The sequence below is a fragment of the Belonocnema kinseyi genome, chromosome 7, assembly GCF_010883055.1.
Source record: "Belonocnema kinseyi isolate 2016_QV_RU_SX_M_011 chromosome 7, B_treatae_v1, whole genome shotgun sequence".
In the NCBI taxonomy this organism is placed as follows: domain Eukaryota; kingdom Metazoa; phylum Arthropoda; class Insecta; order Hymenoptera; family Cynipidae; genus Belonocnema; species Belonocnema kinseyi.
Genome location: NC_046663.1, coordinates 94,511,753 through 94,525,824, shown reverse-complemented (window position 1 = coordinate 94,525,824; position 14,072 = coordinate 94,511,753). Strand labels below are relative to the sequence as shown.

General features: G+C 28.5%; 1 protein-coding gene across 2 annotated transcripts in view; it reads right to left on the bottom strand.

The window, feature by feature from the left end:
* Positions 1–87: 87 nt before the first annotated feature.
* Positions 88–14,072, bottom strand: part of LOC117175808 (putative fatty acyl-CoA reductase CG5065) — a 110,142-nt gene continuing 96,157 nt past the window's right edge. For both annotated transcript variants that reach the window (XM_033365560.1, XM_033365559.1), the window contains exons 4-6: positions 13,405–13,754; positions 7,688–8,284; positions 88–2,708 (exon numbers count right to left, since the gene is read on the bottom strand). In XM_033365560.1, coding sequence (XP_033221451.1) covers positions 2,567–2,708; positions 7,688–8,284; positions 13,405–13,754 — 1,089 coding nt within the window. In that variant the 3' untranslated portion in view covers positions 88–2,566. The remainder of the gene's footprint in view (positions 2,709–7,687; positions 8,285–13,404; positions 13,755–14,072) is intronic.

Sequence of the window (14,072 nt, the reverse complement as noted above, 5' to 3'; positions counted from 1 at the left end):
TTGAGTAGATTGCCATTTCAGTGTATTCTAAGGAACATATTTTGGGATCAAACGTTCTGCTTGATAATATAAAGGAAAAGATGTTTATTTAACGACATAACTACCAATCTCTTGTATAATTTTCATAACAATCCATTACATTCAATACATTTGTAATGACTACATTCTTATGAATAATCTCGTATTCCTTCGTGTACGTGTTATATTGCGCAGTAATAAATTGTAGTAATAAATTAAACAAACTAATAACCGATTTAAACCTAAAAGTGATAACAATACAAATCATATGTAATTTATACAAAAATTCGAAAACTGATAATAAACGAGAGCTTTCGGTCTACGATGAGCGTAAGGGCTATAAAGGTAGAATTAACCAAATCATTTTCCAATGTTTCATCGTGTTTTAATGTATTTTTATAATAGTACAGTATAATATTAATTAAATCAATAATGTTAATAAATATTCTGTCGTAAGCATCATGCGACCGGGTAAAATTACGGACGAGACTAGCTGGTGACCTTTATAGTGTTATCATTTTTTCCTCTTTTTACCAGTCCCTTACGCTAAATCATTTGTATTGCTTCGACAAAAGCAAATCATTCGTTTCTTTTTTCAACATCTGAAAACTTGTATCTCGAAACCGTCTGGTTGACACGAACCACGGAGATCATAAAACACTTTATTCAGGGGAAGCCCGCTCCGACTTAAATAACAGCTTAAGGCGAATATCTTTCGGTACAAATTAAATAATTAATTAAGTTATATCTTCAGCTGAATCATCTCAAAGGCATCAGAAACGCGTGGCACAAATTATTATTATTATTATTATAAACAATCAAGAAAAATGTACATGCATGCTTTAAATTTAAAAACATGACAACTCTGCTGCTCATTTCGTATCGCTGTAAACTTACCTTAAAGAATACAATACAAAAGAACTCGAGTTATTATATCACAAGATATAAACCAATCTCGCCACAAACTCAATCTCACCACGATTTTTGAATTTTGAATCGCGGTTCTAAAATACTAAATAAAGAGATGATGGAAGCAAAAATCAGTTGCCTACAAAAATGCACTTTTCGCGATCCACCTCTGCGTTTAACAAGTTACTAAGTCAAAAAATTGAGGTTCTTCGTTGAGTTATCGAATTCACGAAGCGCAAGATTCCAATAATAAGAAATAGCTGAATATATAATAAATATATCATAAATAACATTTCCAACCAGGAAATATATTAAGATTTATTTAATATAAAATATATTGAAAATTTGAAACCTTCGTGTGATACTTATTAGGAAGCGCATCGAATAAACGAGTCTATCGATCTACAGAAATAAGTAATAAAGATTGGAATGCCATGAAACGATCAAATTGGCGTCGAACTTTCGAAGACATCGAAATATTAGAATTAGTTTTGGCAATGTTCGCTAACTCATAGGATGGTAATAAATACACAATAAAATGGTTAGTTGCTTCTTATTTACACAGATTCTACTGTATTTCACGTATTTCACTCAAGAAAAATAATGTAACTACTAGAATAAGTGACCGGTGCCTTTGAGACTTTGAAAACTGGTCAAGCTTTTGAAGATAATAATCAACGTGTGTAAGATACATAGAGATATTTCATCGACAAGTAGCAGCTCTTGGGCGCTCAGAGCGCCCGGACGACTGCTGGAACCAAGTAGAATGTACATACGCAAAATAATATATTAATTCTGCTTGTAGCGTCTTCTTCCTGCTTTCTAAAAATTAGCCTACGCACGATATGATGAAAGTAGCAAAATATCTTCCTAAGTATCTTACCTCACCGTAAAAGGGGAAGAATGTCCGATACCGAGAATCAAAGAATGCGACGGATTCCCGAAACGCCGCAAAACTTTTTTGTTATAAAAGGTTCATCTCTGGAATCGCCGACGAGCGTTTCGTAATAAAAAATTGACGTAGTGCAAATCATCGATGTGATCAATCGCATCGACGAATAGCGCCGCAGCTATTCATCCGCAACGCGCCTCTGCTTTCTTCTTCTTCTTAGTCTTCTTTTTTTGTCTTTATTTTCTCTGTTTTCCGTTTTATTTATTTCTTCCTTTGGCGACGAGACATCAGAGGTGAAAAGTGCAGGAGGTCTGGACTATCACGAAAGCGTTGTTACGTATCTTGGAAGAGATTCGCGCTCATTTGGCTCGATAAGAAAGAGTAGCAAAATCTTTCTCTACAGTGTAATTTACGGAAAATGCAAAATATTACATATATCCTTGTATACTTGTATACTTGTATAGTTCTGCATAAAATCCTGGATCCTCGGCTGCCACGTCTTGTTCGGTAACCGACATTCTTCGAATAAACATACGTCTCTAGTCCTCGCTAATACGTACGAACGAACACGAACATCGGGAAGGCCAACTTATGGGGATAAGGATAGCGTTTTCTTGTTGTCGAGGAGATTGATGAGCAGTGAGTCTCAAGGACGATCTGTACCTTAAGCTTAAGGTTATTATGCTCCCTTGGCAGCTCCTGATTCTTGTCACGCTTGTTGCAACCATTGTTTAGGGTTCTGAGCCGTCAAACAATCATCCGGCACATCCGAAGAACCAGAGACAGAAGCGAAAACCACACTGTCTGGGCCAAGGAACTCCGCGACAGCAGCAGACGTAGGAGTATTATGAGCGCTCCAAATTGCACTGTCCTGTGTAACCAATATAATCTGTTGATAAGAAAAATATACGTTTATTATTGCAATTTATATAAAAGATGGATTGACGGTGTTGGCAGATGGAAGGACAGGAAGAGAGATTGGCATTTAGAAGAATTTATAATCTGTAGATTTAAGGGAAAACCGAACCCTGTCCTTAGTGTTCTGAAGAGATTAAGGGGGGAATGGGAGATAATGCATGAAAAAAACGCTTTTTTTATTATTTTTTTTTTTAGAAATCTGGTCGAAGTAAATGTATTTAAATGTTTTGCATGTTACAAAGTATTATTTTAAAAACAATTAATATTTTTTTTGTAGAAAAATATCGTGAAATAAGTCAGTGACAGAGCAATTTCGAGTACGCCTCTTGAAAAAGATGTTTTGCGGTTCCAGCGATATCTCAACGTAGATTGATCGGAAATCAAAAAAGTTGCCATATTTAGTTAAAATATAATTTTTTCCTCCCCTCAACGATTATTTTTAGAAATTTGTTGTTGTTGTAATTTTTGTGATCTTTTGAAGTAAAATATGCGATTTTGTACGAAAAATTTCGTCATTTTTTAAGTGAAAAATAACATTAATATAAAAAATTTTTAATAAAAATATCGTCGAGGGGAGGATTTTTATATGTAGAAAAAGTTTACCAAGTTTGAGAAGGATCGGTTTAGCAGTTTTTGTAAAATCGCTGGAACGAACTTTTAAAAAGTGGTGAAGAAAAAAATTAATTTTTTTAACGATTTCAGCTTCTTCTTTTTTCCATTAAACTGTGCACACTTCACAAACGTAGAAAGTGTAGTGAAAACTAATAAAAATTCTATCATTTTATAGTATTTTTCATTATCTTCTGGCACGTTTCTATATTTTCAAGCGCAGCTGCGGTCTATGAGGAGGGTTGGCTTTAAATCTATAACTTCAAGAGTTCTGCTCCGATTTACTTAAAATTTTGACACAATATTTTAAAAATATTTTACAACAAAAAACCAAAACAAACAAAAAAATTTTTTTTTGCAAGTGCTTATCCCCCATTCCCCCCTTAAGTGTTCGACGAAATTCTCACGAACATGAGAATATACTCGAGAATATGCTCCACCTTCATGTGATCTGAGAATTTAATGAGCATTTATAAGCGTTTTGAATTAGAATTTAAAAAATCCTATTTTCTATCTTTAATAACAACAATTATATCATTTTAATTTCGCGCGAAAATGTATCGCTTCAAATTGGAAAGGGCTCTTAATATAAATGCTAAAAGAAGTCAAAGTGATAGAAAACATATTATTCGCATTATTCAGGGCTGCTACAATATCCCAATTTCAAAATTCTTCTATAGGTATAAAACCAACCATACATATAGAAGATTAATGATATTAATGCAAACAATCTTTTGTTTCTAAATACATTCAAAACACTTTTTAGTTTAATTTTCACATGAAAGAGATAAATTTTGAATGTGAGAAATTAATTTTTAACTAAAATGATGAATCTTCAACCAAAAATATGAATTTTTAACAAAATGGTTAGTTGAATTTTCAATCCAAAAGATTAATTTTCTACCAAACTTTCAACAAAATAATTCATTTTAAACCCCAAAGATGAATTTTTTACCGAAAAAGATACAGTTTCCATTAAATATATCAATTTTCAACTAAAAAATATAAATTTACAAACAAAAACTAAAATAATTTAATTTGTAGTTAGAAAAGTAATTTTTACAGAAACCAAAAACGAGTTTTCAGGAAAATTAATTAATTTTCAAATAATAATATAAATTTTCAAGCAAAATGGAATAGTTACAGCTTCAGATAAAAAAATAATTTTTAACTAAAAAGAAAAAGAATTTGCAGCCAAGGTTATAAATTTTTAATCAGTGTTTAATTTTCATCAAAAAATACGATTTTTCTACCAAATAGGTGGCATTTTTTATCCAAAAGATGAATTTTCTATAAAAGGAAATGTTAAATAAATATTTTTCTCCACCAAAGAAATGAATTCTTAATATATTAATATAATAATTTTTAACTTAAAAGGTAAATTTTCTAAAAAAAAATAAAATACTAAGGTCTGCAGTTAGTAAAATAAATTTTCAACCAAAAAAAGACGGATTTTTAACAAACAGTTGAATTTTCACCTAAAACAGATAATTTTTTAATCAAAAATATAATAATTAAATTTTCAGTCAAAATCTTAATTTTCAATAAAATTAAAGTAAATTTTGTAACAAAATAGTATAATTTTGACTAAAGAAGATTAAACTTCTATTAAAAAAGCTTAATTTTCGAAATAATAAAATACTCATTTTTAATCAAAAAGATCAATTTTCCACCAATAAGATCAAATTTTCTACAAAAATAAACGAATTTTTAACAAAGTACATGAATTCGCAACCAAATATTTAAATTTGTATAGCAATTTACAGCCAAAAAGATGAATTTGTCACCATCATATTGTCATTTATATCAAACTTTGCAGCCAAAAATGGTATCAAAACAAAGGAAATAGGGATCTTTTCGATTAAAAAAGATAAAATTTCAATTGAAAGTGCAATAGATCAATTTTTAGTTAAAACGATTATTTTGAACCCAAAACAATAAATTTTCAACACAATCGCTAATTTGTCAAACAAAGAGATGATTTTTAACTGAAATGATGAATCTCCAACAACAACAAAAATCTAACAATGTAGTTAAATTTTCAACTCAAATATTAATTTTCATCTAAAAAAGACGAATTTTCAACAAAATAGTGAAATTTTTCAAGTAAAAAAGGTCTATTTTAAATACAAAGTGGAATAATTTAATTTCAAGTTTGAAACTTTAATTTTTAACCAAAAACGACGAATTTTCCAAAAAATAGTTAAGTTTTAAACAAAAGAGATGCATTTTCAAATAAAATTATGAATCTTCTAACAAACATAAAAAAAAGAATTTTTAACACAGTTATTCAACTTTCAACCAAGTATAGTTGAACTATCAACGAAGAAGATTATTTTTCAAGAAAAAATACGAATTTTCAAACAAATAATTGAATTTTTTAATTTAAAAAATAGATAATTTTTAACCAAAAGTGAAATAATTAAATTATAAGTTAGAAAGATGTATTTTGAACAAACAAAAAACGAAATTTTAACAAAACAGTTTATTTTTTCAACAAAATACTTGAGTTTTCAACCATACAGCTGAGTTCTAACTAAAAAATTATTAATTTTCAATCAAAAATGGAATAGTGAAATGTTCAGTTAGAACGATTATATTTTATTATATTATATTTATATATTCTATTATATTTTACAAATCTTCAACCAAAAAAGACGAATTTTCAACAAAATAGTTCATTTTTCAACCAAAAATATTAATTTTTAACTGAAATGATGAATCTTCAACTAAAAAAAAAAATGAATTTTTAATGAAGTAGTTAAACTTTTAGCAAATATAGTTAAGATTTCAGCCAAAAACATATTCAAGAAAACATATAATGGTTGATATTTCAACCAAAAATATATTTCTTTCAAAACAAAAACAGTTGATTCAGACCAAAGAAAACGAATTTTTATCAAAATATGTAGTTGAATCCTCAAACAAAATAGATTGATTTTCAACCAAGTATATAGTTGAATTTTCAACTAAAAAGATTAATTTTCTACCAAAAGAGACAAATTAAAAAAAAATCAACCAAAAGAGATATATTTTTAAGCAACTAGTTGAATTTTCAACTTAAAAAGATGTAATTTTAACAAAAATGGTCGAATTATCAAACAAACTTCATTAAACTTGAACCAAAAACAGTTGCATTTTCAACCAAATAGTTGAATTTTCGAACTTAACAAAAAATTTTTTTAAGCCATGGACATTTGTGATAAAAAATTTAATTTTAAACCAAAAAATATAATTTTTCAACCAAATGACTGAACTAAAAAAAAGTAATTTTTAACCAAAAAGTTGCATTTACAACCAAACAGTTGATCTTTCTATCAAACACAAAAAGACAAATTTTCAACAAAGGAGTTGATTTTTTTTCCAAAAAAGCTTATATTTCAACAAAATAATTTTATTTTCAAGCAAATGATTGAATTAAGATAAAATATTAAACAACAACCAAAAATAGTTGCATTTTTAAGCCTAAAAGACCAATTTTTTAGAAGACAGTTGAATTATCAGCCTGGTAAGTTACATTTTTAGAAAATTGATAGTTTTCAAACAAGAAAAATGAATTTTTAACCAAATAGTTTATTTTTAATGCCAAAATAGCGAAATTTGCAGAAGACATTTAAATTGTCAAAAAAAAGCTTCATTTTTAACCAAGAAAGATGACTTTACGACCAAAAAAGATGAATTTTCTACCATTAGAGAGAAATTTTTCATCTAAAATTATGCATTTTCTGTCCAAAAAGGTGAATGTTTAAGAAAACCGTTCCATATTTGACCAAGAAAGATGAATTTTCAAAAAAATAATTAAATATTCGAATTTTTAACCAAAAAGAATAAACTTTCAACCAAAAATATATTTTTACTTCCTTACTGGTTTCTATTAATTTAATTTGTACACCGAGAGAAAATTCTAGGGATTGATTCGTTGAAAAGCGCGTGATTTTAGAACTACAATGTTTACGTGTTTTAAAGTCTCGGACTCTATGATCTCAAAGCATAGAATTCGAGACCTGAGAGCAAAGGAGGGAATGGATGAATGAGTTGAAATTTAAATTAATAAATTTTTAACGTTTTCGACTTGAAAATATTCAACTGATAAGGCTTACAACTTGAACAAATACAATTTTTTAATACGAATTAACAAAATTGATAATTAATGAAAAATCATTCAATTTTAAATATTTCGAATTAAAATTGTGAATTTTTTTTCTATTTTTAACATTAAAATTAACAATGTTTCATCGTGATAAAATGAAAACTGAAAGTATGGGAAATTTCTGAGAAAAACGGGGAAAAAGTGTAAAAAGTTGGAGGTTCCGAGTTCTGGAATAAGCAAAAGGTACCAACCTGGTAATATGTGAGCGGGCGGCTGGCAGTGTATCTGGACTTTCTTTGAGAATGAACTGTCTAATTCCTAAAATGTAGTGTTCCAGATAAGACGGCCAGTCGATCTGCTTGACATCGAACATGAAAGTTTCCCTATCTTGTGAACTGAGCTGGGCGCCCAATCTTCTGACATTGTCGTCCTTAAAATTCCACTGTTGCGTACTAAAATACTCTAAACATGTGGCCGCTTTGTCGAGCTTAGCTTGGACGCGTACCATTATAGGTTTCGAACCTTTGAGCCTGGCAAGGAAGTCCAGGATGTGAGCTGGCACCATGTGCTGGAAAGTGACGCATATTCGATTCAGGAGAGCGGAACTTCGACAACGACCGCCCGGATACCAGACCGCGTCGTTCACTGGGTGTATTCGACTATACTTGAAGGACAAATTCACGAACTCTTTCCAAGTTATTGGATTTTGCTGGCCGGTGCAACAATTGTAGACCGTGATGCTGTCGCTGCGATGAGTGGCGGTTCTCCATGCCGCACAAATCATCAAATTGATGACGATGTCGACTGGGACCAAATCAGCGACCTTGTCTTGATGGCACAACATTGTTCTGAAACCCATTATTTTTATTAAATATTATTCGAAATTACAGATTCTCCTGGATTTTTATTTGTTTGAAACTCTACTTCAAATTTTATAATACACTCGATTCCCAATTTAAGCGCCCTCAGTTTAGACTATTCCTAGAATTTAAGGCCTCAAAATTTGAGGGCTCTACTCTCAGCGCATTAGTTGCATCGGGGTTGCATCATGCTTCCAAATAAAACAAAAATCGTTCACACGGCCATACCTGCTTTCATTTGGATACCTCCGGGTTATGCTGAAGGCCAATACAAGCTATGCACAAAACCGCGATTATCTCGGGAGTTAAGTTTAATTTACTTTCTGCTGTCAGGGCGTCTATAATGTTTAAAGAGTTCAAGTGCTCGGGGAAATTCTGTATGTGTTTTCAGAATTTAATGAGAATTTATGAGCATTTTCAATGAGGAATTAATCAATCGTATTTTCAATCTTTATTATTAACAATTACATTATTTAAATTTCGCGTGAAAATGTATCGCTTCAAATTGGAAAGGGCGCTAAATGTAAATGATAAAATATGTCAAAGTAATGGAAAACATATTATTCGCATTAAACAGTTCCTTATTCAGGGTTGCTGCAATATCCCAATTTCTAAATTCTTCTAGGTATAAAACGAACCATACATCTAATAGATTAATTATATTAATGCAAACCATTTTTTGTTTCTAAATATATTTTAAATACTTTTTAGTTGTGTTTTGAAGCAAAAAAAATATATAAATTTTCGAACACACAAATGAATTTATAAGTAAAATGATATGATATTTTTCAACTAAAAATAGGAGAAATCAATTTTCAGTTAAAACAAGAAATTTACAAACCAATAAATAAATTTGCAAATAATAATTCAATTTTAAATCCAAAAAATGAATTTTCTATTAAGGAAGATGTTTCAAAAACGTATATACATTTTCAAATAAAAAAAATACATTTACAAATAAAAAATAGGATAGTTCACTTAAATTTCAACCAAAGAAGTTAATTTTTAATCACAATGATGAATTTTGAACCAAAAATATTAATTTTTGACCAAATAGTGGAATTTTCAACCCAAAAGATGAATTTCTAGCATAAAAAACGAATTTTCAACTAAATAGTTTCTTCTTTCAACCAAGGAAATGAATTCTTAACAAGCGGAAAAAAAGAATAGTCAAACTTTGTACACAACTTATAATTTTTAAACGAAGAAGATTACATTTCTATCAAAAAAGGTAAACTTTCAACAAAAAATGGAATAAGTGAATTTTCAACTAAAATAATGAATCTTTAACTAAAAAAAAAATTATTTTGAAAAAAACAGATGAATTACAATCAAAAAGATAAATTTTCTGCAAAAAATAAAATAGTTAAATTGTTCGTTAGTAAAATAAATTTTTAACCAAAAAAGAAACGAAGTTTCAAGAAAATAGTGAAATTTTCAACCAAAGAAATAGATTTTTAACCAACAAGATGAAATTTCCACAAATGAGAGTAACCTTATACAAAAAAGCCGATTTTCCAACAAAAAGTTGAATTTTTACCTAAAACAGATCAATTTTCAACTAAACATAGAATAGTTACATTTTCAGTAAAAAATTCAACAAAGTACATTAATTTTGAACCGAACATTAAAATGTTTAAATTAAATTTTTTTAATTAAAAAGATGAATTAGTCACCAAGAAAATTAAATATTCTCCCACGTAATTAAAATTTGCAATAATATGCAGGAATTTTAAACCAAATATTTGAATTTTCGCCATAAGAAGTTAAAGTTTTAAACTAAACATGTACGAGTTGAATTTTCAATTAAAATAATTAATTTTCATTTAGAAAACAAAATTTACAACAAAATAGATAAATTTTGAACAAACAAAGTTTTTTAACTAAAATGATCAATCATCAACAAAATAAATCATTTTTTAACAAAATAGTTTTACTTCAAACTGAGAGGTGGAATTTTCAAGGGAGAAAGATTTTCAACGAAAAACGTCTTATATAACCACCCAGAGTTTTAATTTTATACCAAAACTAGTTTGAATCGAACAAAAAAGATGAATTTTTAACAAAATAGTTTGAATCCTCAAACAAAACCGAATAATTTTCAATCAAATACTTGCGATTTTCAACCATAATTATAAAATTAACTTCAACTTTAGTTTTTCGAAAATTCCCTAAATATATCAGGTTTTCCCTGACGTTCCCTGAATTTCTGAAATTACCTAAACTGTAGAAACTCTGTAATTTGAAAAATTATATGCATTAAATTAAATATTATTATTATTTATTATTATTAAATTATTAAACTTATTTGTTCCAAGTTCAGATCTTGGCAGAATCCAAAATAAAATCACCTTTCAGTCACTTCCTTCTATTTTAACCTGACTAAATTATACTTCTTTGCTACTTTTTTTGTATGAGAACTACAATTTCAAATGATATTTAAATCGACTAAAAGTTTCCATTTCGCGCTTTTTATATTTTTCACACTTTTAGAAGAAAAATAAAACAAAAAATAAATTAGAATTGTTCTAAGCATAATTAGTATTTAAATTTCGTATTTAATTCCATAAATAATGCAAAATAACTTTTTTAATTAATCAATTCATTCACTTTGCTAACATTTAATTGTACGCAAATATTAAATGCCTTATTTTTGTTTTTATTCCTCGAGAAGGTTCTGATAAACTCGATGACGTAAAAATTAAAAAAAAACTTTAGTAAATCCTAATGAATATTTTTTCAACAGAAACTTTTCGCTCACTTGAAATTATCCAGATAGATGAAGCATTAGAAAATTATCTAACCCTATTTCGATTATGTTTGAAGAAAAATTAATAACGCTTTTCATTAAAAAAATTATGCTTTGCGAGAATTTTGTCATATTTTTCGAGGTGTCAGGAGCCAATCAGCTGCCAACGAACCAACGGCCAGCTGAATTTTACATGCCCTTCCACTATCCAGAGTTTCAATTAAAAATATGCATAATGAAAATTTGGAAACTCGAAGATTGAATAATTTTATATTATTATCCACCAATTAAATTAACAAAAAAAAGACGTTCAATATAGAACAATTTCAAATTGAAAACATCCTAAATTTAATAATTTCAACTAAAGTGTTAAACATTTGTTTAAACTGACCAGTTTTTTATACAGGATTGACAAATAAAAACATTTGTTACTTTGAAAGCTTTTTAAAGTTAAATTATTTTACTCTAAATCACTAAAATTAATAATTGTTAAGTTTATCTTTATACTTGTTCAAAATTTAATTATTTTATTTGTAAAAGTCCAAGTCATTTCTTGGTTTTTCCAGGTCCAGTCTTTCAATTTTCCCGGTCAGCTAGAAGTAATATATTCATATTTGTCGGAAAACGCAAACATTTATTTTAAATCATGACGTACATTATAAACATCGTTTAACACAACAGAGCAAAAAATTATAAAATGAATAAATTTTCAAGTACAATTATAAATATTTATCTGAAATACTTGAATTTTAAATAAAAAAGGTGAACTCTTAATGAATAAGATTGACTTTAAAAACAAACAAATTAATTTTCTACAAAAAAATACAAGATTTCAAGCAAACTAAATGAATTTTAACGAAATAGTTAAATTTTCAATTAATGGAGACAAATTTTCAACCAAATAGTTTAAGTTTTAACTTGAAAAAAATCAATTTTCAACAGAAAATGGAAGTTACATTTTTTTTTTAATTTCATCTTAACTGATGAATTTTACACTAAAATGTTGAATCCTCCACTGTAATGGTTAAATTTTAAACCAAAAAAATGAGCTTTCAAATAAAACAATGAATCGTCATCCGAAATAGTTAAGAAAATCAATTTTCAACCAAAAAGACGAATTTTCAACTAAAAAAGATAATTTTTCAACCAAAAATTGAATAATTAAATTTGGCGATAATTAAATTTAACTGAAATTATGGAATATTTAACAGGAATAGTGAAATCTTTAACCGAAAAGAAGCATTTTTAAACAAGGAGATAAAATTTTTTAAAAAGTCGATTTTCTACCAAAAAAGTATTATTTTTCAAACTAAATACATGAATTAAAAAAAAAAGAATTTTCAATGAAAAAAGACAAATTTACACCCAAATTGTTCAATTTTAAACTAGAAGGTCAATTTTTAACTCAAAGTGGAATGTTTCAATTTTCAGTTTCAACTTAAATGATAAATTTTCAACTAGGATATTTTAATTTTATACCTACCAAAAAGATGAATTTTTAACAATAAGATTAATTTTTTATTAAAAAAATATGAATTTTCCACAAATTACGTGAATTGATAAAAAATAGTTACATTTTTAAAATAAAAAACATACATTCTCAACCGAACAGTTGAATAAAAAAATGGATTTCTAGAAAAATAGTTAAATTTTATAATTAAATAGTTGAATTTTTAGTTGGAAAATATATTTCTAACATGATAGTTACATTTTTAAAAAGGAATGAATTTTCAATTAAAACGGCGACTCTTCCAATCACAAAATTAATTTTTAATAAAAGAGTTTAGCTTTTAAACGCAAGTAGTTGAATTTTCAATAAGGAAAAAAGGCAAATTCCCAATGAAAAATGTAAAAAAAAAATATATATATATATTGCAATTCAGAAATGTTTCCTCTTCAAAATACTTCTACTCAAAAATCGACTTGAAAAACTATCTTTTTATAAAATTTAGAAGAAGGAACTTTTAAATTTTGACGAATTTTTACTTGGATCCAATTCTTTAAACCACCTTCTTCTAAATTCCAGTTTTAATTCTTAAACAAAATTATCGTTTCATGTCAAAAATTCCCTATATGAAGTGAAATCAAGTGAAGGACCCTGTCCTACAATAAAAACGATAATTGTTTCCACTCATGCCTTGCAACTGTAGATAAAGAAGAAATCCCTTTTCTAATTTTACCAATTAGAAGTAATTAGAAGTAAATTCCCGGTTTGTTAATTCAATTCACGGTCATTTCCCGGTATCCCGGTCAAGTCGCCAACCTGATGAACTCCTCAATAATAATTATATTGTCTGGACAATAATTTTGAAACGAATACAAAAGTAACAAAAAAAAACTAGATATTTTAGAATTCTACCTGAAGAATCCTTTCCCAGCAGCCGCTATGATTCCAGTAGGTCCATTCCAATTATCAACCCAACCAGCCACTGGTTCCCTGAACGATGAGAGGACGATCGAAGGTCTAACGATGGCAACTGGCAAGGAACCACTTTCTCGCAGGAGCATCCTCTCTGCCAAGGCTTTCGTAAAAGTGTAGGTGTTTGGCCTTCCCGCAATGAGCTTTGGTGTCAGTTCCTCGACGAGCTTATCGTCCATCCACTTGGTACAAGCAATTATTTGTTCTGGATCGAAAGGGGCTGGATAAATTTCCTCTTCAACATCAATTCGATCGCAGTTGCAATAAGCCGTCGACACGTGAATAAGAGCCTGAAACAGTAATTCATTATTTATTATTCAAAGAATTTCACCGTGTAAGAGAGTATAAATTTACTGCCTCTAATAAGCAAGAAACAAGGTATGTTAAACTGACGTAACCACATGTTAGAATCGAGTTAAAACCTATTTCATAATTAAGGGCATGTGACACAACTAAATACCTATATTACCGACTTCACTTTTTCAGTTCACTGAATGTTTTTTTAAGCCTAAGAACTTTTTTTATAAATAAAATATCGAGCTGAAACTTTGGAAAATGTATTAGAGTACAATAAAGTACGTTTAGGTACTGCATTTTGGTAGGAACTT